The sequence below is a fragment of the Vulpes vulpes genome, chromosome 2 (assembly GCF_048418805.1).
Source record: "Vulpes vulpes isolate BD-2025 chromosome 2, VulVul3, whole genome shotgun sequence".
Lineage (NCBI taxonomy): Eukaryota > Metazoa > Chordata > Mammalia > Carnivora > Canidae > Vulpes > Vulpes vulpes.
The window spans coordinates 45245184-45272124 of record NC_132781.1 but is presented as its reverse complement, the minus strand read 5'-3'; the positions used below and the strand labels follow the sequence as shown (position 1 = coordinate 45272124).

General features: G+C 45.2%; 1 protein-coding gene across 3 annotated transcripts in view; it reads right to left on the bottom strand.

The window, feature by feature from the left end:
- Positions 1–6235: 6235 nt before the first annotated feature.
- Positions 6236–26941, bottom strand: part of DOC2B (double C2 domain beta) — a 37410-nt gene continuing 16704 nt past the window's right edge. For 2 of the 3 annotated variants that reach the window (XM_072747928.1, XM_072747926.1), the window contains 4 exons: positions 26080–26237; positions 11245–11427; positions 10446–10542; positions 6236–9772 (listed from right to left, as the gene is read on the bottom strand). In XM_072747928.1, the coding sequence (XP_072604029.1) occupies positions 9731–9772; positions 10446–10542; positions 11245–11427; positions 26080–26237 (480 nt within the window). In that variant the 3' untranslated portion in view covers positions 6236–9730. The remainder of the gene's footprint in view (positions 9773–10445; positions 10543–11244; positions 11428–26079; positions 26238–26941) is intronic. The other variant, XM_072747927.1, reaches the window with a different exon arrangement.

Below are 26941 nucleotides of genomic sequence, written 5' to 3'. Positions count from 1 at the left end.
AGATAGAAATGTAGATGTTTAGGAAGGAGTGAAGAGTACTTGAGAAGTAACATGGAAGTAAATATCCTCTTTTAATATATTTATTATTTTTTGTTTAAGTAGGCTCTATACCTAGCACAGAGCCCAATGTAGAGCCCAACACAGGGCTTGGACTCAACCCTGAGAACTAGACCTGAACTGAAATCAAGAGTTGGATGCTTAACTGAGCCACTCAGATGCCCCTGTTTTTGATGTCCTTATTTTATATATATTTTTAAAAATTTGTTTATTTATTCATGAAAGATACAGAGAGACACAGGCAGAGGGAGAAGCAGACTCCTTACAGGGAGCCTGATGTGGGACTTGATCCCAGGACCCTGGGATCACGCCCTGAGCAAAAGGCAGATGCTCAACCACTGAGCTATCCAGGCATTTTGCATATCACTGTTTACATTTAAAACATTATATCATGGGGTTAATAGCTACACATGGCAACCATAACAAGTAACTGAAACACTGGAGAAGTTCAACAGAAGATGTGACCAGTGGAAGAAAGTATCAATGAACTTGAAGAAAAGATAGGAAACTGATATCCATATGCAAAAGAATGAAGTTAGACCTTTATTTACCATACATACAGAAAAATTAAAATGAGTGGAAAACCAACTTAATAGCTAAAACTATAAAACTAGGGCAGCCCGGGTGGCTCAGCGGTTTAGCGCCGCCTTTGGCCCAGGGCCTGATCCTGGAGACCCGGATCGAGTCCCATGTCGGGCTCCCTGCATGGAGCCTGCTTCTCCCTCTGCCTGTGTCTCTGCCTCTCTCTCTCTGTGTCTCTCATGAATAAAGAAATAAAATATTAAAAAAATAACACTATAAAACTAAAATCTTTTTTAAAAAGGGAGGGGCGCACCTGGGTGGCTCAGCAGTTGAGCGTCTGCCTTTGGCTTGGGGTGTGATCCTGGAGTCCCGCGATCGAGTCTTACATTGGGCTTCCTGCATGGAGCCTGCTTCTCCCTCTGCCTACGACTCTGCCTTTCTGTGTGTCTTTCATGAATAAGTAAATAAAATCTTAAAATAAATTAAAACTATAAAACTCTTAGAAGAGGGGTGTCTGAATGGCTCAGTTAAGTATCTGCCTTAAGCTCAGGTCATGATCCCAGGGTCCTAGGATTGAGCCCCAAGTTTGGCTCCTTGCTCAGCAGACAGCTTGCTTCTCCCTCTCCCTCTGCCCTTGCCCCTTGGTCATGCTCTCTTTCTCTCAAATAAATAAATCTTAAAACTCAGGGCACTTAGGTGGCTCAGTCAGATTAGCATGCCTTCTGCTCAAGTCATGATCAGCAGAGAGCCTGCTTCTCCATCTCCCTGTCTGCTGCTTCTCCTGCCTGTGCTATCAAATAAACTAAAAAACAAAACAAAACAAAACAAACCCCAAAAAACCCTCTTAGAAGAAAGCAGGTAAACCTTCATGATGTTGGATTTGGTAATGATATCTTAGGACAGGAAAACCACAAAGTGCAAAAGAAGTTGGTCTTGGAATGCCTGGGTTCAGTTCAGGGTGTGATCCTGGGTCATGGGATCGAGTCCTGCATCTGGCTCCCTGCGAGGAGCCTGCTTCTCCCTCTGCCTGTGCCTCTGCCTCTGACTGTGTGTCTCTCATGAGTAAATAAATCTTAAAAAAAAAAAAAAAAAAAAAAAGCTGGTCTTAAAATGAAGAACTTGTGACGCTTGGGTGGCTCAATGGTTGAGCATCTGCCTTTGGCTCAGGGCATGATCTTGGGGTCCTGGGATTGGGTCCCACATCAGGCTTCCTGCATGGAGCCTGCTTCTCCCTCTGCCTGTGTCTGTGCCTCTGTGTGTGTGTGTCATGAATAAATAAATAAAATCTTAAAAAAAAAAAAGAACATAAAAAGATGCTAAATCTCACCAGTCATTATGTAAATGAAAAATGAAAGCCACAGTAAGATACCACTTCACATCCATTAGGGTAGCTATTATAAAGACCAACAGCAAACAATAAGTTTTGGTGAGATTGTGGAGAAAATGGAGCCCTCGTGCATTGCTGGCAGAAATGTGGCAGCCAGTGTAGAAAACAATTTGGTGATTCCTCAGAAAGTTAAATATATATTCACCATGTCCCAGCAATTCCACTCTTAGATATGACCCAAAATAATAAAAAGCAAAGACTTGGATACCTGTACAATATTTCTAGCAGCATTATTCATGAAAGCCAAAAGATGGAAATGACCCAAGTGTTCATTAATAGATGAATGGATAGAGGTGTGTGGCTGTCTCAGAGAGTAGAGCACATGACTCTTGATCTCAGGGTTATGAGTTCAAGCCCCACTTGAGGCACAGAGCTTACTTAAAAAAAATTCAGATGAATGGATAAACAAAATGTGTTATATTCATATTTTTCAGCCATAAAAGGAATAGAGTTCTGATACATGCTACAACATGGAGAAGACTTGAAAATATTGGGGATCCCTGGGTGGTGCAGCGGTTTGGCGCCTGCCTTTGGCCCAGGGCGCGATCCTGGAGACCCGGGATCGAATCCCACGCCGGGGTCCCGGTGCCTGGAGCCTGTTTCTCCCTCTGCCTGTGTCTCTGCCTCTCTCTCTCTCTCTCTCTCTGTGTGACTATCATAAATAAATAAAAATTAAAAAAAAAAAAAAGAAAAAGAAAATATGCTGAATGAGATAAGTCAATCATAATATATGATTCTGGTTATATAAGGTACTTAATATTTAAGTAGTTATATTTAAGTATATATAAGTATATATGTATAAGTTTATATATGAATATATAAGTATATATACTTAAATATAAAGTACTTAGGCAATTCATAAAGACAGTGAAATAGAGGATACCAGGGGCTGAGTAGGGGGGGAAATGGGGAATTATATTGTTTAACAAGTACAGAGTATCTGGGATGATGAAAAACTTCTGGAAATAGTGGCAGTAGTTGCACCAGATTGTGAATATACTTAATGCCAGTGAATTGTCAACTTAAAAATGGTTAAAATATATTTTTCCCTTAAAGAAAGGCAGACTGCCACATGCAGCTTATTTGGTTGTGTCTGGAGTCTTTGAAGCCTGACTACCCTACATTTTCCTACAAATGGACCTTGAAAGTTGGTTTGGAGGTCCTAGCAGAGGAGCACAGCTACTCATGCACCCTTAATTGAAAAATGGTCATCCTCTTGGGTACATAGCTTTGGAGGGACACACATGGAGTAGTGGAGGAGGAAGGAGACACCTGCCTAGCCAGCCAGATCAACTGAATCAACCTTGGTGATCAATAGGATGACAGATGTCACAACCAGATTTCCCTCACATCCTAAAATGAAAAAAAAAGTTTTTTTTTAAAGGTTTTAATTATTTATTCATGAGAGACACACTGAGGAGAGGCAGAGACACAGGCAGCGGATGAAGCAGGCTCCATGCAGGGAGCCCAACATGGGACTTGATCCCAGGACTCCAGGATCATGCCCTGGGCCAAAGGCAGATGCTCAACCGCTGAGCCACCCAGGTGTCCCAAATGAAAAATTTTACTGCATTTTACCACAATGAAATACTTTTTTCATAATAATAGCCCTCTACACTCATTTTTCATTTTGTTTTGTTCCCTTTACTTTCTATCATACATTTCCAAGATATCTCACCATGTTTATAATTAAAAATGGAAATAACTACATGACTTTCTAGTCTTCAGATGGGCTATAATGGAATTTACATCAATTTTTTGTTTCTGTAGTGTTTTGGTTGCTTACCAGTCTTTGCTTTTTGAGTGATTACTGCCCTAGAATACTACAGCAATGCTTTTTGGCTTTTGTCCCCTTTTATTGCCTTGGCTGGCACCTCTTCCTCCTTTTCCGCTGGCTCAGGGACTTCTTTTAAGAGACACCCTTGACCCAGTGTGCTTTGCCCATAGCCATGGTTTTGTCATGTGACCTCACCCCCTGGCTCTTTGACCCAAGGAGGTGAGTTATAACCTGAACTGGGCCATTTCTTTCCTGAGAGGCTAAGAGTCAGAAAATCTTTCTAAGGATGCCTGGGTGGCTCAACGGCTGAGTGTCTGCCTTTGGCTCAAGGACATGATCCCAGGATCTGGGATCGAGTCCCACGTTGGGCTCTTGCAGAGAGCCTGCTTCTCCCTCTGCCTGTGTCTCTGCCTCTCTGTGTGTGCCAATCATGAAAAAAAAAAAAAAATATATATATATATTTTTAAAGAATCTAGGTAGCAGTGGCTGAAAAAATCACTGGACTTGGGGTTGAGGCCATTTTGGATCATTTATATACGGATGAATCAGAAAGCCTGTGTTGTCAGAGGCAGGATGGAGGCAGGTACAAAGTAGTGAAGAAAACCCAGGAGGCTCTGAGACATCTTGGTCTCTTTCTCATAATGTAGTGATTTCGTTGGCTCATAGCTCACAGCCACACAAGTGCTCCGCAGTTCAACATGTTCTCTAGGTAAGAGATCTTGCCTACCTGTGGCCAGGGAACACACAGAAGGGAATTGGGGCCTATGACAGATAGGAACCCACTGGGCAAAGGTGAGCATTGAATTTGGTCAAGATGATAGCAAGGACCCTCAGAGTGAGCACTGGAAAATCTTTCCTCGCAGAGCAGGACACTGCTAGATCTGGGAACTTGGGGATGAATACGGCTGAACCTACAAGAAAACTAGTGGGACCTGGGCATTTTCCACTAGACCTGGCAACACCATTTGCTTCTTATAGCAGCATAGGGTAGAGATTAAGAGTATGGATTCTGGAACCACAAGGCTTGGGTCCAAATTCCAGCTCTACCCTTTAATTATCCTTGAGCATTCTCCTCTGTTCCTTAGTTTTCCCATCTATAAAATGGGAAAACAGTATTATACAGTATTAGAGTATTATAATTATGAGGATTAAATGAATATAACACAAAACAGTCTGCATGTCTGAGAGCTCTATATGGCTATTTTTGCTGCTGATATTATAGTTCTGGCACCTTCTCTCTGGCTCCTATTATTAGAGTCCTTAAGGACTACTTTCCTGCTGAAATAGCACAAGAACTAATTGCCTTTCCTCAAATGATCTTTCTCTCTTTTTTTTAATAATAATGATACTTTTTTAAAAAAGATTTTATTTATTTATTCATGATAGACACACACACACAGAGAGAGAGAGAGAGAGAGAGAGGCAGAGACACAGGCAGAGGGAGAAGCAGGCTCCACGCAGGAAGCCCGACATGGGACTCCATCCTGGGTCTCCAGGATCAGGCCCTGGACTGAAGGTGGCGCTAAACCGCTGAGCCACCAGGGCTGCCCTGATCTTTCTTTTTTTTACCCTCCCTTGTGCTCCGGCCTTGTGTGGGATTTGCTGCTTTCGTTATGGTGGTGGAATATCTAAGAGGAGAGACTATAGGCTTTTACTCTCCCAGGTGGCCTTTTAGAACTGAAATAACCTCTCATCACACAGAGTGAAAACTTGTCTTTATAAAGTCCTACTTGATCTAGCCCTCTGTTCTGTGCCCTCATTTAGGGCTTGTCCCTTGCCCTCCCCTGCTTTGACCCCATTGGCCTTCCTTGCTATTCTCAGTCATGCCATGCTGGCCCCTAGGGACACTGGCCACTTCCTCTCCCTAAAACATGCCATTCCTGGTATCTCCACAGCTCCGTATCTCAAACCCTCCAAGTCTTAGCTTAGAAATCACCTTTGGAGGTCTACCTCACCTCCCTATTTAAATCCAACTTCCCCCAACCCCACCCCACCTAATTCCTTTCTTCTTTTTTTAAAGTAATCTCTACTCCCAATGTGGGGCTCAAACTCATGAGCTGGAGAGGAAGTCACATGCTCCACTGATGGAGCCAGCCAAGTGCTCCTATTGCCATCATTTAAGATGCTAGATTTACTGTGTATTGGCTGTCTCGCTGATGAATCTGCCCTAGGTGCCTAGGTGGTAGAGTTAATACTCCACAGCTGTTTGCTGAGCAGTAGATGACAGCATGGCATAGTGATCCTGATATAAAGTCTTGGGGGGGAGGGGGCATTAGTTGAATCCTGGTCGTGTCACTTACCAGCTGTGTGGTTCAGCCAAATATTTAACTTCTCTGAGTTTAGTTTTTCCATCTGTAACTCCAGACCTACCTCTCATGAGTTCTTGGTGAAGAGTTAAAGGAGACAACGTGCTGCGTGAGCCTGTTGCCATTCTCTCGCTCTTTCCGGTCCTTTCATCAATCTGTTTAAAGCAGTCTCCCAAACAAATGCCATTGCAGTGAACGTTTTCATTTATTTTGAATTACAGGTCATTATAAATATTAGCAAATAAGACTTAAAAAGGACACCCTCGAGTCGGTCAGACATAAGTACAAAAATTGTGTGTGGGGCTGCAGTTTAAGGACATTTTTCTGCAGCCGCCACATGGTAGCAAAACGGTGGTAAAGCAGTGCACGAGTCTGCGTCGACGACAGCCAGAGTCCATGCATCGGGAGGTTCTCTCGGTTTGAGAAGAAACGGTAGGACATGCACGGGCCGGGAGGTGCAGTTCCTCGCTCCTGCCACTAGGGGTCAGGAGGTCGCCGCCTCAGGGCTGGGAGGTGGGCCCGTCTGGGATTGGCTAGCGGCGGCGGGAGGCGGGGCGGAGGGTGCCGCGCGCCGTCTGGCGACTTCCTGTCAGATGCCAGACTTTGGAGTTACTTTTTGGGGGTGGGGGGAGGGGCGTCAGCTTTCCCGTCTTTTTGTGGGGCTGACAGACCGGAGGGAAGATGCCAGTTTGGGGTCAAAGGCAGAGCTGATACTGCAGCTTCCAGAACTTTTTCTTTCACTGAAATGCAATCTGCAAGGGGCCCGGCGGTCCTGGCGAAGACTACTCCCTCATTCCCTGGGGGGCCTCCTCCCTAAGCGCCCATCCTCCACGTGGGCTGGCCGTCCAGAAGACCTGTCTTCCATCCTGTCCCTGTGGTCAGCTGGGACCATCTTTCAGGACCCGTGTACTCTTTGCACAGCCTTGGTCAGTTAGCCCTAAATGGGTTGCTTACCCTTGCTGGCTGGGCCTCAGTTTCCCTGGTGTCTAGTAAGGAATTTGTATTCAGTTGAGAGTCAAGGCCCCTTCCAGCCTTGCCCTTCAGTCTTTCAGTATCCTCAAGGAGAAGCTGTGAGACTCCTCTTCAAACAAGGCCCTTCAAGAAGCAAAGCTAGAAGATACTTAGGGCTCACCCAGCGGGGAGGTCCCTCAAAAACAGGCCATCTCTTTCCTTAGTCCCCCAGAGGTTCCCCTCTTTCAGCCTTGTGGAGAAGAGAGAGCCCTGGCCTACAGACTCCGAGGCTAGGGAGGGATTGCTGAGGTCCCAGCGGACCCTGGGGACCTCTGGGGGTAGCTCTAACTGGACCAGTGATTTCAAAGCCATCTAGGGGATGAGGCAGCAGGACAGCAATGGGGTCTCACCCCTTCCTCATGCACTGCGTCTTCTGAGTCTATCTGCTGAGCAGTCCTCAGCTCAGGAGGGAGAGGACTGGGGAGTTCTGTCTCCCGGACATCCAGAGGATGTGGCAGTCACAGGACCTGGCCTGAGACCTAGTTTGCCCTTTCCCAGCTCTGTGACACTTACAAATTACTCAGCCTCTCTGAATCAGTTTCTTCATCTGTCAAATGAGGATGATACACCCACCTCAGAATTGTGAAAATTCATTAAGAGAGTGCGTGTAAAACTCTTAACATACACAAAGCCGCCTTAAAGACAGGAAACCCAAGGCTCTGTGACCAGCAATGTTGCCAGGTACCATGTGGGGGCTGGAGTCCTGTCGTCCCTGCAAACTGGGAAAGGGCTGATGGGCACTTGGTGGAATTCGAATCATCACCCCAGACCTCAGATGGTGATGTGCTTTGTGTCTGCAGCAGGGAGAGGTGAGCCCCAGGCAGGCAGCTGACAGAGCCCGGCTCCCTCCTTCCCCTGAACTGTGTTGTCCAGAGCTCTGGGCTAGAGGTGAGCCTGGCTTACCCCTGCTGTGGTGGGGCGGGAAGGTCTCCCTCCGGCAGGTTACTCTTCCCCTCTCTGGGCCTCTGTTTTGCATTAGTGCAGTGCTGGGGCAAACAGACATTCCCCTCGCTCCGCATTTGTTCACACGGCAGTCTTGAAGTCTCCTTGGTAGGCAGGAAAAGCTTGGGGCTTCCTACTTGGGCTCCAAAATCCCGATACCCTCCATCTGACTCAGGGTGCCAGGCCCACCAAGCCGGGGTCTCTCTTGGCTCTTGGAAGCGGGATCCAGCCTCACAGGCCTTCCCAGAAATGAGGCCCGGGACTGCCACCCAGCACTCCCGAAAGGGACACCAGTGGCCCCAGCAGAGCCAGGATGTATGGGTATCACCTGGGCCTCTCACTCCCTGGCCCTGAACTCAGAAGTGGGGGGTGGGCAAAGGGGAGGAAAAGGTGAAGATGAGGATTTTTTGCTTCTTTTCCTGAAAAAAAAAAAAAGGGGGGGGGGGGAATCCTTTTCTTGATGATAGCTGACCTCATGCTTATGCTAGCAAGAATGAAAGGCAGGATCCATCCTCGAAGCTCCTTGGGAGGAGAAAAATTAAAGGTGGGAGAACTGGGTCTAAGGACTGAACTTGACCCTGCTGCCCCAAGATCAGTTTCACCACAGTGCTTCCATCACTTCCCCCCAAGCTATGAGCTGAGGCTGGCCTGGCAGGCAGGGGTGGGGGTTGGAGCAGGGGTGGGTGACATCCTGTAGGCCCCACTCCTGTCCTAACAAACTCTGTCTCTAGGGTGAGACCTCAGGTCTTGCACAGCAACCCTAGCCCAATCACCATACTCTTCCTTCCATTCCTGCTGCACACACCGCCCTTCCCCTTTGTCTGCCTAGAAACTATACTCACCCTTCAAGGCCTTGCTGAAGCATCACCTCCTCCAGGAAACCCTCCCTGCCTCCCAGCAGAATCAGAGTCCAGGCCACTCACAGGTATGTCAGCCAGGTCTTGGCATTCCTCATTCCCTGTTGTAATGGTTTGTTTCTAGTTCCTTGATTAGACAAGGAACTCTCAGAGGGCAGTCCCTGGGCCTCATTCATCCCCAAGGGCTCATGGAAACATTGAGTGAAGTGCTTGCCAATTGCCCATGTTCAGTGAGAGCCTGTAGGAACTTTATCATACTCTGCTCTCAGGTCAACTTTTTCCCACCTGCTCACTAATGCCAGAGATGAACAGATATAGCAGGAACCTCTTTTTGGTAATACTTTCCCAAATCTCCTTCCCCCCATATCCCTCTTGGGAGTTCTCACCGGCCCTGCCAAGGCTCCCCTGCACTCCTGTTCTCAGCCTGGGGTCCCTGTGATTTCTGGTTGACCTCCAGTAGGGTCCTCACTCCCTGGGTGGCCCCATTCCCTTCCCTGGGGTGGATGCTGAGGCCAGGGTCCTCTCCTACCTCCTGCCCTCTGGGGCCCCAGGAGCTGAAAGCAGGCCCAGCTCTCTGGTCTTGCTGTCCCTTGGAGGGACTAGGCCCTCCACAGCCTCTAAGCAGGGGCTGCGGTGGCTCTGTGTCCGAGCAGGCATCCTGGATCTCCCCCAAGATGAGGGCTGAGGCCCTTGGTGGCAGCTGAGGAGGCCCAGGGCCAGGCCGGTGCCGGGCCAGGTGACAGGCAGGGGTGGGTGCAGCAGCAGGTGGGGGCTGGTCAGTCGCTGAGCACAGCCCCTGGGAGTTCGTTGGTGAGAGTGTGCCAGCGCTCTATCCGCTTGTCCTTGTTTTTCAGGCAGTCAAACCAGTGCTTCAGGCGTTCACCCTTAGCATTGATGCCCAGAACCACACCTCCTGCAAGAAGGGAGTCAAGGGGGTAGCCAGGGACACAGTGACCTTCTGACTCCCAGGGACCTGGGGGCAGGTACTCCCATAAGACCATCTCTCTGAAACCAGTGCCCATCCCCCAAAACTACCCTTTCCAGATTCTGTGCTCCAAGGCTGTACTCTCTACCCTGCCCACTGGGCTCTGAGGGTGGGCAGTGGACTGACCACCACACCACACTCTTAGCCTGCCCCCTTCCCCCACCTGATCAGGGCCCTGGGATCCTGTCCTTCCCCTCTCCAGGACGGAGCAATGCTGGGGTGAAGCGCAACATCATGTTTTAGGGAATTTCTAGTCGGCTTTATGGCTATGCATAGAATCAGGAATTCAGGGCCACCTGAAGCTTTTTGTTCCATAGAGTCCAGCCCAAAACACCATCATCATCTCTCACCCCTGCTCCACCACAGGCTGCTGTGTGACCCTCCCAGACTTCTTTCCCTTTCGTGGACCTATCTATTCCTCTGTCACATGGAGTCAGGCTGGAGAAGGTCTGAGGCCCCTTGTTTCTGAGGGCAGATAGTCTGGGGAAAGCTGGGGCCATAGAGGCCAGTAAGGAGGGCTGTGGCTTAGATTTACGGACACTGCCCTCTCTGAATTCAGAATAGGCCTGTGGCTAAACGGTATTCTCATTGTTCCTCTTACCAATGAAATCGTTGGATTTTCCAATGTCATAATCCCAAACAGTGACTTCCAGGGTCTTCTTGGCCAGGTCCCCATGCTTAATCTCATAACAGAATTCCTGGTGGCCAGAAGAAGAGAGTCAGGAGCAATGCCATAGGGCCTGGATCTTGGCCAGTGGCCAGGAAGGCTCTGAGGTGTGGTGAGGGGATGAATGAATGGAGAGAGCAAGGGAGGGAGAGATGAAGGGTGGCCAGTGCTCGATGGTGGACAAGAGTGGATTCTCACCCATTCCATTCACTCTGCCTGAGCGCCTGGCTGGGGTCCTCAGGGCCCCCTGCCCTCCAACCTACCTGCTCCTCTGAAACTGACGCTGCTCTCTCCAAATCCCCAAGAGCCTCCTTACTGCTAGATTAATATACACATGGGAGCCTTGGTGTGCTTGGCGTTTCTTGAGTCTGGCTCTGCTCACTACTTCCTTGTTTGTAAGGCTCTCTCACAGCTCCTGGGATGATTTGCCCCTCTGCTCCTCTCCACGTGCATCTGCCCTCTGGGCTGAGGACCTGGGGATCTACCTGGACCAGATCTCCCTGGGGCATCTCAGATTCTCACATCCCACCCAGAGCATCCCCCGTGTCACTTGCACCTCCCCTCTGGCTGTTGGGTCCCTCCATTCCACCTCCACATCCTACATGGCCACAGTCCCATCAATTTGATTCTCTGAAGAGCTTTCCAGGCTTCCCTGTCCTCCATCTATACCACCTTGGCCTTGTCTCTCCCCTGCCCCCCACAGCCAGGGGCTCTCCTGGTGGCCCCTTCCCACCTCTCAGTTTCCACAGTAGCTCTTGGAAAACTCAGTCCTCCAGGCCCTCTGCCCTGGGGGACAGCAAGCAGCTTCCCAGCAGCTTCGCCAGCCCCTTGTACCTCGTTGAATTCGGGGTTCAGGGTCTTCTTCTTTACTGCTGTCTTATGTTTAGATTTCTTGTCCACATCTGGCTTCAGGTATCTGGAATTATAACCAACAAATGGGCAGAGGGTGGGGAAAAGCTATGGGTACAAATGGAGCCAGCAGGGATTGGGAGAGCTTTTTGTTCCTAGAGAGAGATCCCTGGGCCTCCTGTCCCTACTAATCATAGGATACCCCAGCACTGCCCTGTGGCAAACATTAGTGGCCAGCTGCAGTGGGAGGAGCGAGTGGCTCCTTTGTCACTTAGACTTCTCTCCACATGCCCTTTCTCTTTCTTTCTTTCTTTCTTTCTTTCTTTCTTTCTTTCTTTCTTTCTTTCTTTCTCTTTCTCTTTGATTTTATTCATTTATTTGACAGAGGTAGTGCATAAGCACAAGCAGGGGAAACAGCAGGGAGGGAGAGGGAGAAGCAGGCAGAGGTGGAGGGAGAGGGAGAAGTAGACTCCCCACTGAGCAGGGACCCTGATGTGATGCAGGACTTGATCCCAGGACCCCAAGATCATGACCTGAGCCAAAGGCAGATGCCTAACAAATGAGCCCCCCTTTGCCCCCACATGCCCACTTCTGAAGTTAATCATAGAGTCCCCTTCCCCCCTTGAGGTTTTTCTTTGCTTCTGGAAGTTTAATTTTCATAAAGTTTATGTTTCCCACCAGAAAAACATTTTTAGCAGAGTTGGTCCGTTAGAGATTTTCCCTTTTTTAAATAGCAGATTTATTGAGATATGATTCACATACTATGAAAATCATCTTCCAAAAAATAATCTTCCTAAAGTATATGACTTATAGTACGTAATTATATAAATACTGCCTATGGTATATAACGTATTAGTATATTCCTACAGTTATATGACCATTGCTTCTACTTCAATGACTCTTTGAGGAAGTTACAACAGTGCCTCCTGTAGGGAGAGGGAAGCCTGGCCTGTGAGCCAGCTCCTCTATAGGTATTAGTTCCTTAGACTTTGATGCCCAAGAGCTGCTTTCATCAGGCTCAGAGAGATAGAAGGACTTGCCCAAGGTCACACAGCTGCTCAGCACAGGGCTAGTACTCAGAAGCCATAACAGGAGTTCCTTTGCAGAACTTCTTACCCTGTTCCTGTATAGACACTTGCGTGGTAATTGTACTGCCTCTGCTGAGGGTGCTTTGGGGGTGGGAACTACATCTGTCTCATCACCAGCTTCCTAGCACCCTATTTGGGACCCAGTACACTGGGTAGGTCAGCAAACACCTGCTGAATGAATGACTGAATTCCCAGAAGTGAAATTACCCACCCAAAGGCACACATGTATCAAACTTCTTGCTTCATTATGCCAAACTATCCTCTGAAAAGGCCATATAGATGATGCACAGTACGCTCAGCAAAGCTGAGTATCGTTGCCTTAAATCCTTGCTGATTTGCAGTTATCTCTTGAACATCATCAGCCTTCGCAACATATTTATGGATGTGTCTCCTCAGGCAAGGGAAACAAAAGCAAAAAATAAACTGTTGGGAATACACCAAAATAAAAAGCTTTTGCACAGCAAAGGAAACTATCAACAAAATGAAACAACTTACTGAATGAGAGACGATATTTGCAAATGATTTATCTGACAAGGGGTTAATACCCAGAATACATAGAGAACTTATACAACTCTACACCAAAAAACCCCCAAATAATCTGATTTAAAAATAGGCAGGGAACCTGAAAAGACATTTTTTTTAAAGAAGACATACAGATGGCCAACAGATACATGAAATTCAATAATCACCAAGGAAATGCAAATCAAACCATGATGAGATACCACCTCACACGAGTCAGAATGGCTAGTATCAAAAAGATAAGAGGTAAATGTTGGTGAAGATGTGGAGAATTTACATTCACTGCTAGTAGGAATGTAAATTGGTGCAGCCACTGGGAAAACAAAATGGAGGTTCCTCAAAAGATTAAAAATAGAAATACTAAATTCCATTACTGGGTATTTACCCAAAGAAAATGAAAACACTAATTCAAAAAGATATCTATACCCCTGTGTTTACTGAAGCATTATATACAACAGCCAAATTATGGAAGCAACCCAAGTGTCCACTGATAGATGAACGGATAAAGAAGATGTGGTATGTGTATGTATATTTGTGTATGTGTATATGTTATGTGTATATATATATATGTTGTGTGTACAACATATATAGTATATGTATGTATACATACACGTATGTATATACATATAGAGTATATATGTGTGTACATATGTGTATGTACACACACACACATAATGGAATATTAACCATAAAATATAATGAGATCTTGGTGTGGTGACATAGATGGACCTAGAGGGTGCTGTGCTAGGTGAAATCAGAGAGACAAAGACCATGTGATTTCACCTATATATGAAATATGAAAGACAAAGCAAATGAACAAAACACCAGAATCATCCTTATAAACATAGAACAAACTGGTGCTTGCCAGAGGAGAGAAGGAGGAAGGGGAGGGACAGGCGAAATAGGTTAAGGGAATTAAGAGGTACCGACTTCCAGTTATTTATTTATTTTTATATATCTATTTATTCATGAGGGATGGGGGCGGGGCAGAGACATAGGCAGAGGCAGGAGAAGCAAGCTCCATGTAGAAAGCCTGATGTGGGACTTGATCCCAGGACTCTGGGATTGCACCCTGAGCCAAAGGCAGACACTCAACTGCTGAGCCACCCAGGTGTGCGGTTATTAAAAAAGATATCTATATCTTCCAGTTATTAAAAAAGAAATCCTTGCTGGTTGGAAAGTGGTATCTCGTTGATTTTTTAGTTGTGATTTTTATTATAAATATATAAATAACACTAATTCATTATAAAAACACTACAAAATATTTATTAAAAAAGGCTGGAGGTGGGAGAGAGAACTAAAGACATAGATCCACACAAAAACCCATTCTTCAGCAGCTTTATGAAGTCATCAATAACTGGAAACTCATAAAAAACAATAGGAAACAATTAGCAAAATGGCAATAAATACACACCTATCAATAATTAGTTTAAATCTAAAAGGTCTAGGGACGCCTGGGTGGCTCAGTGATTGAATGCCTGCTTTTGGCTCAGGGCATGATCCCGGAATCCTCGGCTCGAGTCCCTCTCCTTCATGGAGCCTGCTTCTCCCTCTGCCTCTCTCTCTCTCTCTCTCTGTGTCTCTCATGAATAAATGGGTAAAATCTTTAACTAACTAAATAAATAAAGCTTTAAAAAAATCTAAAAGGTCTAAATGCTCCAATCAAAAGACAGAGGGTGACAGAATGTATAAAAAAAGACAAGACTCATCTATATGCTGCCTACAAGACACACAGTTCAGACTTAAAGATACAGTCTGAAAATGAAGGGATGGAAAAAGATATGCCATGCAAATGGAAGCAGGGGTGGGGGTGAGGGGAAAGCTGAGGAGCAATACTTACTTACATTAGACAGATTTTATTTTTTATTTTTTTTAAAGATTTTTATTTATTTACTCATGAGAGACACACACACAGAGAGACAGGGACACAGGCAGAGGGAGAAGCAGACTCCTTGAGGGGAGCCCGATGTGGCACTTTATCCCAGGACCCCAGAATCACCCTCTGAGCCAAAGGCAGATGCTCAACCACTGAGCCACCCAGGTGCCCCAACAAAACAGACTTTAAACCAAAGACTAACAAGAGACGAAGAAGGACATTATAAAATGATAAGGGGATCAGTTCAACAAGAAAATATGATAAATATCTATGCACCCAATATTGTAGCATCTAAATACATAAAGCAAATATGAACGGACATAAAGAACAAAACGGACAGTAATATAGTAATAGTAGGTGACTAACACCCCAATTACGTCAATGGATGGATCATCCAGGCAGAAAGTCAATAAGGAAACAGTGTCTTTGAATGGCACATTAGACCAGATGGACTTAACAGATATGTACAGAACTTTCCATCCAAAATCAACACAACATACATTCTTTTCAGGTGCACATGGAACATTCTCCAGGATTGATTACCTGTTAGGCCACAAAACAAATCTCTACATTTAAGGGATGCCTGTGTGGCTCAGTCGATTAAGCATCCAACTCTTGATTTTGGCTCAGGTCATGATCTCAGGGTTATGAGATCAAGCCCCAGGTCAGGCTCCATGCCATGCTCAGCTTAGGATTTTCTCTCTCTCTCTCTCTCTCTCTCTCTCTCTCTCTCTCTCTCTCTTTCTCTCCCTTGGCTCCTCCCCCTGCTCATTCTCTCTCTCTCTCGCAAATTAAAAAATATATATATATAAAAAACTCTACATTTAAGAAGACTGAAATCATATGAAACTCCCCCCCCCCAACTACAACAGTATGAAACTAGAGATCAAAAGAAAAAACTGGAAAAACCCACAAACATGGAGGATAAACAATATGCTACTAAATAGCCAACGGGTCAACAAGAAATTGAAAAGAAAATTTAAAAATACATGGAGACATGGAAAATGAAAACACAATGGTGCAAAATCTTTGGGATGCAGCAAAAGTAGTTCTAAGAGGGAAATTTACAGTGATACAGTCCTATCTCAAGAAACAAGAAAAATCTCAAATAAACAATCTAACCGTACACCTAAAGGAACGAGGAAAAGAACAAAAACACCCTGAAGTTAAAAGTAGGAAATAATATAAAGATCAGAGTAGAGGTGCCCCTGGGTGGCTCAGTTAGTTGAGTGTCTGCCTTTTTTTTTTTTTTTTTAATGTATTTTTGTTTATTTATTCATGAGAGACACACAGAAAGAGAGGCAGAGACAGGCAGAGGGAGAAGCAGGCTCCCCAGAGGGAGGATGTGGGACTTGATCCCAGGACTCTGGGATCACAACCTGAGCCAAAGGCCGACGCTCAACCACAGAGCCACCAAGGCGTCCCAGAGCATCTGCCTTGGACTCAGGTCATGATCCCAGGGTACTGGGATGGAGTCCCACATCGTGTTCCCTGCTTGGTGGGAATCTGTTTCTCCCTCTACATGCTTGTTCTCTTTCTCTCTCTCTCTGCAGAATAAATAAATAAAACCTTAAACATTTTTTAAGAAAGATCAGAGTAGAAATAAATGACGTAAAGACTTAAACAATAGGAAAATACCAAAAGAAAAAAAAAGTAAATACCTTGTTTTTTCTTTTTTTTATGAAAGCAAGAGCTGGTTCTTTAAAAATATAAAACTGGTTGGGGGGATGGGATAACTGAGTAATGGGCATTAAGGAGGGCATGTGATGTGATGAGTACTGGGTGTTATATGCAACTGAAGAATTACTGAAAACTACATCTGGGGACACCTGGGTGGTCAGCGTTTGAGTGTCCACCTTCAGCTCAGGACCTGATATCCTCTCTCTCTCTCTCTCTCTCTCTCTCTCTCTCTGTGTGTGTCTCTCATGAATAAATAAATAATTTTTAAAAAGATTTTTATTCACCTAATCATGAGAGACACACACAGAGAGAGAGAGGCAGAGACACAAGCAGAGGGAGAAGCAGGCTCCACGCAGGGAGCCCAAAAGGGGAGTCAATCCCAGGACTCCAGGGTCATGCCCTGGGCTGAAGGCAGGCACTCAATCACTGAGCCACCCCGGCATCCCTAAATAAATAAATCTAAAAAAAAAAAAGAAAAAGAAAATTACATCTGAAACTAATGATGTACTATATGTTGGCTAACTAAATTTAAATTAAAAAAAAAACAAAATTGATAAACTTTTAGCCAGACTCATCAAGAAAAAAAGAGAGGACCCAAATACATAAAATCAGAAATGAAAGAGAACAATGACTACTAAGAGACTACTATGAAAAATTATATGTCAAAAACTAGACAACTTTGAGGAAATCAATTTCTAGAAACATACAATCCTTCAAAACTAATGAAAAAGAACCAGAAAATCTGAACAGACTGATTACTAGTAATGATATTGAATCAGCAATCAAAAAGAACTCCCAATAGGGATGCCTGGATGGCTTAGTGGTTGAGCATGTGCCTTTGGCTCAGGGTGTGATCCCATGGTCCTGGGATCGAGTCCCACATCGGGCTGCCAGCATGGAGCCTGCTTTCTCCCTCTGCCTCTGTCTCTGCCTCTCTCTCCGTGTTTCTCATGGATAAATAAATAAAATCTTAACCGCCCCCCCCAAAAAAACCTCCCAACAAACAAAAGTCCAGGACCAGATGGATTCACAGGTAAATTCTACGAAACATTTAAAGAAGAGTTAATACCTAATTCTCTTTAAACAATTCCAAAAAAAATGGACAAAGAAGGAAAGCTTACCAATACATTCTATGAGCACAGCATTATCCTGATACCAAAACCAAAGACACTACAGAAAGAAAGAAAGAAAGAAAGAAAGAAAGAAAGAAAGAAAGAAAGAAAAAGAAAGATGAACAAACTATATAGGCCAACATCTTTGATGAACATAGATGCAAAAATCCTCTAGGAAATATTAGCAAAGCACATTGAACAATACATTAAAAAAATCATTCATGGGATGCCTGGGTGGCTCAGTGGTTGAGTGTCTGCCTTTGGCTCAGGGTGTGATCCTGGGGTCCCGGGATAGAGTCCTGCATGGGGCTCCCTGCATGGAGCCTGCTTCTCCCTCTATGTCTCTGCCCCCCCATCTCTGTGTCTCTCATGAATAAATAAATAAAATATTTTTAAAAAAATCATTCACCATGATCAAGTGGGATCTGTTCCAGACATGCAAGGATGGTTCAATATCAACATGATACACCACATTAACAAAATGAAAGATAAACATTATATGATCATCTCATTGGATGCAGAAAAAACATTTGACAAAATACAACATCAATTCATGATAACAACTCTCAATAAAGTGGTTCTAGGGGGAACATATTTCAACATAATAAAGGCCACATATGACAAGACCACAATTAACATCATACTTGGTGAAAACCTCAGAGCTTTTCTTCTTAGATCAGGAACAAGACAAGGACACTTGTCACTTTTTTTCAACATAGTACTGGTAGTCCTAGCCACAGCAATCAGAAAAAAAATAAAAAGGCATCCATACTGGCAAGGAAGAAGTAAAACTGTCACTATTAGCAGATGACATGATACTATACATAGAAAACTCTAAAGAGTACACCAAAAAACTGCTAGAATAAGTGAATTCAGTAAAGCTGCAGGACAGGTAATTAATATACAGAAATCTGTTGCTATTCTATGCACTAATATTGAATTAGTAGAAAGAGAAATTAAGAAAACAATTACAGGGACGCTTGAGTGGCTCAGTCAGTTAAGCATCTGACTATTTTAGCTCAGGTCATGATCTCAGGGTTGTGAGATTGAACCCTATGTCAGGCTCTGTACTGGGCATGGAGCCTGCTTGAGATTCTCTCTTTCTTCCCTTGGCCCCTACCCCCTGCTTTCTTAATAAAAAGAAAAAGAAAAAAAGAAAAAAACAAAGAAAAAATTCCATTTACAGTTGCACCAAAAAATAAATAAATAAAAACCACCTAGGAATAAACTTAACCCAGAAGGTGAAAGACCTGTACTCTGAAAAATATAAAATGCTGATGATAGAAATTGAAGATGATACAAATGGAATGATACACCATGGATTGGAAGAATTAATATTGATAAAATGTCCATACTATCCAAAACAATCTACAGATTCACTACAATCCCTATCAAAATAGCAAATACATTTTTCACTCAACTAGAAAAAATAATTCTAAAATTTGTATAGAATCACAAAAGACCCCAAATATCCAAAGCAATCTTGAGAAAGAAGAACAAAACTGAAGGTATCACACTCCCAGATTTCAAGACCTACTACAAAGCCATACTAACCAAAAGAATATGGTACTGGGGTGCCTGGATAGCTCAGTTGGTTAAGCATCTGACTCTTGATTTTGGCTCAGGTCATGATCTTGGGGTCATCAGATTGAGACCCTCTTTGGGCTCTGTGCTAGATGTGAAGCCTGTTTGGGATTCTCTCTCTTCCTTTCCCTCTGCCTCCCCCATCCCTCCACTATACTCTCTCAAAAACAAAAACAATATGGTGGTTCTGGTACAAAAATAGGCATATACATCAGTGAAACAGAATATAGAGACCATAAATAAATCCATGCTTGTATGGTCAATTAATATACAACAAAGGAGGCAAGAATATACAATAAGGAGACGCCTGCATGGCTCAGCAGTTGAGCATCTGCCTTTGGCTCAGGTTGTGATCCCGGGGTCCAGGGATCAAGTTCCACATCAGGCTCCCTGCAGAAGCCTGCTTCTCCCCCTGTCCACATCTCTGCCTCTTTCTCTCTGTGTCTTTCATCAATAAATATATAAATCTTTATTTTTATTTTTTTATTTTTATTTTTTTAAAGATTTTATTTATTCATGAGAGAGACACACAGAGAAAGAGAGAGGCAGAGACACAGGCACAGACTTTTTTTTTTTTAATTTTTATTTATTTATGATAGTCACAGAGAGAGAGAGAGAGAGGCAGAGGCACAGGCGGAGGGAGAAGCAGGCTCCACGCACCGGGAGCCCGATGTGGGATTCGATCCTGGGTCTCCAGGTTGCACCAAAGGCAGGCGCCAAACCGCTGCGCCACCCAGGGATCCCTTTTTTTTTTTTTTTTAAGACGACATACAGCTGGCTAACAGACACATGGAAAGATGCTCATCATCACTCATCATTAGGGGAAAGTCAATCAAAACCACAATGAGATACCACCTCACATGTATCAGAATGACTAATATCGGAAGTAACAAGTATTGACAAGGATGTGGGGAAGAAAGAACCTTTATGCACTGTTGATGGGAATGTAAATTGGTGCAACCACTGGTGGAAAACTGAGTGGAGGTTCCTCAAAAAATACCAAGGAGAAGGGCAGCTGGGTGGCTCAATCGGTTAAGCATCCTGTTATTGATTTCAGCTCAGGTGATGATCTCAGAGTGGTGAGATCGAGCCCCGAGTCAGGCTCTTAATTGGGCATGGAGACTGCTTAAGATTCTGTGCCTCCCTCTGCCCCTTCCCTGCCCTGCTTGTGCACGTGTGTGCACATGCATGTGGGTACACACATATGAACACTCTCTCTAAAAAGAAAAAAAATACTAAGGGGCATGGGAAATTCAAGCTTCCAGTTATAAAATCAATCAGTCATGGGAATAAAAGGTACACCAAAGGGAATATAGTCAGCAGTACTGTAATAGCGATGTATGGTGACAGATGGTAGCTACACCTGTGTGGAGAATAACATAAAGTATATACTTGTTATATACCTGAAACTATTGTAACATGTGTCCACTATCCTTCAGTAAAAAAAAAAAAAAAACATAGTAGAATGGAAAAAAGAAATTGTCTGGAATGCCTGGGTGGCTCAGTGGTTGGGCATCTGCCTTCAGCCCTGGGCGTGATTCTGGAGAGACCTGGTATTGAGTCCCACATCACGCTCCCTGCATGAAGCCTGCTTCTCCTCCATCTCTGCCTTCTGTGTCTCTCATGAATAAATAAATAAAATCTTTATAAAACAAAAAACAAAAAGCAATGAGATCTTGCTATTTGCAACAACATGGATGGAGCTGCAGAGTATGATGCTAAGTGAAATAGGTCAGACAGAGAAAGACAAATACCATATGATTTCACTCATACCATGGAATCTAAAGGATAAAACAAGAGCACTTGGGTGGCTTAGTTGGTTGAGTGTCTGACCCTTGATTTCTTTTTCTTTTTTAAAAAAATATTTTATTTATTCATTCATGAGAGACACAGAGAGAGGAGCAGAGACACAGGCAGAGGGAGAAGCAGGCTCCATGTAGGGAGCCTGATGTGGGACTTGACCCAGGTCTTCGGGATCACACCCTGGGTTGAAGGTGATGCTAAACCGCTGAGCCACCCAGGCTGCCCATGACCCTTGATTTTGACTCAGGTCATAATCTCAGGGTTGTGGGATCGAGCCCTGGGGTTGTGGGATTGAGCCCCATGTCAGGCTCTGTGCTCAGCGTGGAGTCTGCTTGAGATCCTCTCTCCTCCTGCTCTCACACTCTAAATAAATAAATAAATAAATAAATAAATAAATAAATAAATAAATAAATAAATAAAATCTTAAAAAAAAAAAGAGAGAGAGAACAAATGAACAAATAAAGCAGAAACAGACCCATAAACAGAGAACTAGTGGGTGCCAGAGGGGAGGGAGGTGATCACAGGGATAAGCAAAATGGATGTAGGGGGGTGGGAAGTCCATGCTTCCAGTTATGGGATGAATCAGTCATGGAGATGAGAGACACAGCACAGGGAATATAATCAGTGGTGCTGTAATAGTGTTATATGGTGACAGGTTAGCTATACTTCGGTGAGCAGAGCATAATGTATAGAGACGTCCAGTTACTACTTTGTGCACAAACTAATGAAACATTGTAGGTCAATTACACTCGAAAAAAAAAAAAAAAAAAGGAAACTCATATGCATTTCAACACAACTGAGCAAAGGCAACAACTTTGGTTTCACTATGAATGACTCTTTGGCAATAAGAAAGACCAAACTAGGGATGCCTGGGTGGCTCAGTGGTTGAGGGTCCAGGGCGTGATCCTGGGATCTGGGATCAAGTTCCATATCGGGCTCCCTGTGAGGAGCCTGCTTCTCCCTCTGTGTTTGTCTCTACCTCTCTCTCTGTGTCTCTCATGAATAAACAAATAAAAGCTTAAAAAAAAAAAAACTATTGGCACATATAAGCATGTGGATGAATCGCCAATGCATTATGCTATGTGAAAGAAGCTAGATTCGAAAGCCAAAATACTGAAAGTTTGCCTTTATAAGAAAGTCTGGAAAAGGCAAAGCTATTGGGACAGAAAACATATCAGTGGTTGCCTGGGGCTGGGAAAGTTTCCTGGGGTGACAGAAGTATTCTTTATTTTGACAGGTGGTAGTAAGATTGTATACATCAGATGAGCTTCAAGAGGGGAGAAACTTATAGTGTGTAAATTATAGCTCAATAAACCTGACTTTTATTTTATTTTTAAAGAGTTTATTTATTTGGGAGAGAGCATGAGAGAGAGAACACACAAGCAGTGGGGAGGGGCAGAGGGAGAGGGAGAAGCAGCTCCCTGCTGAGCCGAGGCTCCATCCCAGAATCCTGAGATCATGACCTGAGCCAAAGGCAGATGCTTCACCCACTGAGGCACCCAGGCGCCCCTAAATCTGATTTTTAATCCAGCATAGGACCCTGGAATTCCTGTCAACCTGGCAGTTGGACACTGAGCCAGATTTTTTTTAAAATTATTTATTTACTTTTAAAGATTTTATTTATTTGAGAGAGAGAGAGAGAGAGAGAGAGAGAGTGCATAACTAGGGGGAGCAGCAGGCAGAGGGAGAGGGAGAAGCAGGCCTGATGCAGGGCTGCATCCCAGGACCCTGGGATCATGACCTAAGCTGAAGGCAGACGCTTCACCAACTGAGCCACCCAAGTGCCCCACTGAGCCAGATTTTAAAACTCACACCATTTTGACTTTGGATTATCTTTCCTTCTGTATGGGAACTGTAGCCTCACAAGTACCAGTGCAGGCACTTTGTTGCCCTCCCAGGCCTTCCTCCCTCCCTCTTCAGAGACCACCAATACCTTGAGATTCTCTGCAGGGCTGGAGATACACAAATGTACAGAAACAGTATCACACTGTGTGCACTGTTCTGAAGTTTGCTTTTGGGATCAGCATGTTTGGATAGCTGTCCATGTTAATTTACCAAGTCCTAATTTATTCACTTTTACTGCCTAGTACTTCATTATACGCACATGCCACATTTTATTAATCTACTCCTCTGCTGATGAATGCTTGGCTGTTTCTAGTGCATTGCTATGACAGGCAATGCTGCGATGAACAGCACTTCACCCGTACCTGGGTTTCTAGAATACAAACCTGGAAGGGAAACAATGCAGCCATACACACTGGCCTAGTTGACTAGATATTACTGACTTTCCCTCCGATGGTTATAAAGAGTCTCCTGATGAGCTTCTGAATGGTTATGGCATTTCCTCTCACAATGGTCTCTAATTCAGTGGAAATCATGGTTTCGCTAATGGTTGAAGTGGGGACCCAATTCACTTTTTTTTTTTTTTAACGTGGAAAACCAGTAGCCCCTGTGCCATGTGCAGGGAACCTGCCTTCCCCCAGTGATCCTGGTCAGCTTCCTGTTAAACCTGGTACTGCTCCTGGGCTTGGTGGCACTGGATTTTTAAAAAATAACACCTCTACTAGAATATGATTCACATGTATAATGCACCCTTTTAAAGTATACAATTGAGGGACGCCTGGGTGGCTCAGCGGTTGAACGTCTGCCTTTGGCTTGGGGCATGATCCCGGGATCCCTGATGGGACAGAGTCCCGGAGTCCCGCATCGGGCTCCCTGTGGGGGGCCAGCTTCTCCCTCTGCCTATGTCTCTGCCTGTCTCTATCTGTGTCTCTCATGAATAAATAAATAAAATCTTTAAAAAAAAGTATACAATTGAATGGTTTTTAGTACACTCACAGACAGTGGTGTCACTGTCACAATCACAATTTTAGAACATTTCATCTCCTCAGAAATCCAGTCACTCCCTGTTCTCCCCAACCCTCCCCCAGCCCTTGGCACTACTAATCTAATCTGCTCTCTGCCTCTATGGATTTGCCTATTTCGGACTTTCACATAAATGAAATTATATAAGGTGCGGTCTTTTGTGTTTGGTTTCTTTCAGTTAGCCTAATCTAATAATCTTTTTTTTTTTTTTTTTTTAAGATTTTGTTTATTTATTTGAGAGAGAGAGTGCAAGTGAGAGAAGAGAGCACAAGTGGGGGAAGGGACAGAGGAAGAGGGACAAGCAGACTCCCTATCGAGCAGGAAGCCTGACACTGCCGATCCCAGGACCTGGGATCATGACTTGAGCTGAAGGTAGACACTCAACCCACTGAGCCATGGACGGAGCCATCCAGGCGCCGTCTTTTCTTTTCTTTCTTCTTTTCTTTTTTTTCTTTTCTTTCTTTTAAGATTTTACTTATTTGTCCATGAGAGACCCAGAGAGAGAGAGGCAGAGACACAGGCAGAGAGAGAAGCAGGCTCCACGCAGGGAGCCCGATGTGGGACTTGATCCCGGGACCCTGGGCCAAAGGCAGATGCTCAACCACTGAGCCACCCAGGAGTCCTACCTAATCCAATAATCTTTTCAAGGTTCATATATTATAGCATGAATTAATACTTCAGTCCTTTAATTTTTTTTTTTTAAGAGAGAGCAAGTACGCTGTGGGGAGAGGGGAGGGAGAAAGAGAATCTCAAGTAGACTCCATACCCAGTGCAGAGCCCAACTCGGGGCTCAACCCCACAATGCTCAGAATATGACCCAAGCTGAAATCAAGAGTCAGGCACTTAACTGAGTGAGCCAGCCAGGTGCCCCTTCACTGCTTTCTATAGCTGAATAATACTCCATTGTATGGATATGCCACGGTTTGTTTATCCATTCATTAGCTGATGGACATTTTAGGTGGTTTCCTTTTTGCCTATTGTGAATATTGCTGCTATGAACATTCGTGTATAAGTGTTTGTGTGGACATGTGTTTCCAGTTCTCTTGGGTGTGCACCTGGGAGTAGAACTGCCGGGTTGCGTGGTATTCCATGTTTAACTTTTGAACACACCAGGCTGTTTTCCAAAGTGGCTGCACCATTTTTGCAATAGGATTTTATTTATTTATTTACCTAAAAATAAAATCTTTAAAAATAAATAATCTCTACATCCAATATGGAGTACACACATTGTGGGTTGTGAACCCACAACCCCAAGGGAGAGTCACTGCTCCACTGACTGAGCCAGCCAGGTGCCCCTATAATAGGATTTTAAAACTGATAGAAATATAATAGTGGCCAGTGGGCATGGTAGCTCCAGAGTTGGGTCATGGGAGCACTGGGGCTCCTGACTGTCCCCTCAAGCCAGGCTCATCCCTGCTTCTGCGTCTTCACTCCTTTATTCCTCTACTTAAATAGGAACACCTCCTTTCTGCTGAGCCCAATTCTTCCCCACATCTACCCTTCAAGAAAGCCTCAATGGGAATCCAGACTAATATCCATCTTTTATTTGCAGAAGGCCCAGGGCCCTGAGGGTGCTTAGTGCGCCACCTGCCTCCTTCCTAACTGGAGGGCCACCAGCCCCTGCCTCCCTCTCAGAGTCATAGCCCATGCTGGCACAGGTTCATGACTCTGGAGCCCATGGTACTTTGCATGGCCCCCTGACTTAGGGTTTCTCTCCAGCACCACCATGAGTCCCACTGGCAGGGTGGGTGGACTTTCTCAGCATCTGTGCTACCAGCATAGGCCTGGGTGCACACAGGCAGCACTGAGTCTTCACTGGATCTCCTGGTCTGGTCCAGGCCCAGTCCTACCTCCAACCCAGTCCTTTCTGAGGTCACAGTCAATGGGAGGTCTGAATGGGGTGTCAGGAGAGAACTATTCTCTCTCTCTCTCTCTCTCTCTCTCTCTCTCTGCATGACCTGGGAAAGTCTACAGGCCTCAGTTTCCCCATCTGTGAAATGGGGCTGGTCAAACTTAACCCCCAGCATTGCCAAAGGAGTACAGAAGAGGATACACCCCCAGGGGTGCAGTACCCGCTGTGCTTCAGGAGCTCTTTTAGTGCTTGCCACACTAGACTCCTGATCTCATCCACAGACCTCCTGTCCTTTGAGGTGAGGGGGCTAGGAGATGGCTGGCCTGGGCCATGCACTCACGTCTTCACGTAGGGGTCCGAGTAGCCGTTGGCATCCATGGCAGCCAGGTGTGCACAGCGCACAATGCCGACCAGCAGGCCCTGCTTCTGTGAGCTGTACTTGAGGGAGATCAGGATTCGTCCCCGCTCCTCCAGGGACTTGTCTTCTGTCTTGTCCACCTGTTGGGCAGGGAGCCACTTGGCTAGCCTCACCTGTTCCCACTCCCTCCCTCAGCTATGGGCTACTGAGGCTGTCTGCTGGCCCAGGGGATGTAGGGGATAGCCCCCTTGTGGAGAACCCAGAAGACAGAGCTTTGACATATTCCCAACCCCAAGGGGAGCAGGGAGGCACGGAGGGGCTATCTGGGCCTCTCTCATGCTCCAGCGGCTACCCAGGGCTCTCCTCAGGGGTCAGACCTCAGCTATAGGCGTGGTGTCCCAGTCTGCCTCCCTGTCCCAATTAGCCTGAGAGTTTCCATTCCCTATCTTTCTGAGACCACTTTCCACCGTCTGACTCCTGCTCTTCTGGAACTCCTCCCTACCCTCTGTCTACCCGGACATACCAGTTAGAGCCCCCAGGGCTCCTCCTTAGGCCTCTCTGCTAGGCTCCTCTCACTGAAGTCCCAGCCACATCCCTTTGTCCACGATGGTCTGCTGGTTGTCCCTAAAGTGATGCCCCATGTGGCTCCTCATAGGCAGGGGCCCTGCCTGCACCTCTCTGGAGATGGGCTCCTATGAGGTGAAGTAAGAGCCACCTTCCCCAACTCCCACACCCAGAGCAGAGATGACTAATTGATCACTGCACTTACTCTGAGCTCATATGAAGCCTCAGCACCTTTCAGTGCTGACTGGGCAGCCAAAATTAACGGAGACTAAGCCTGCGA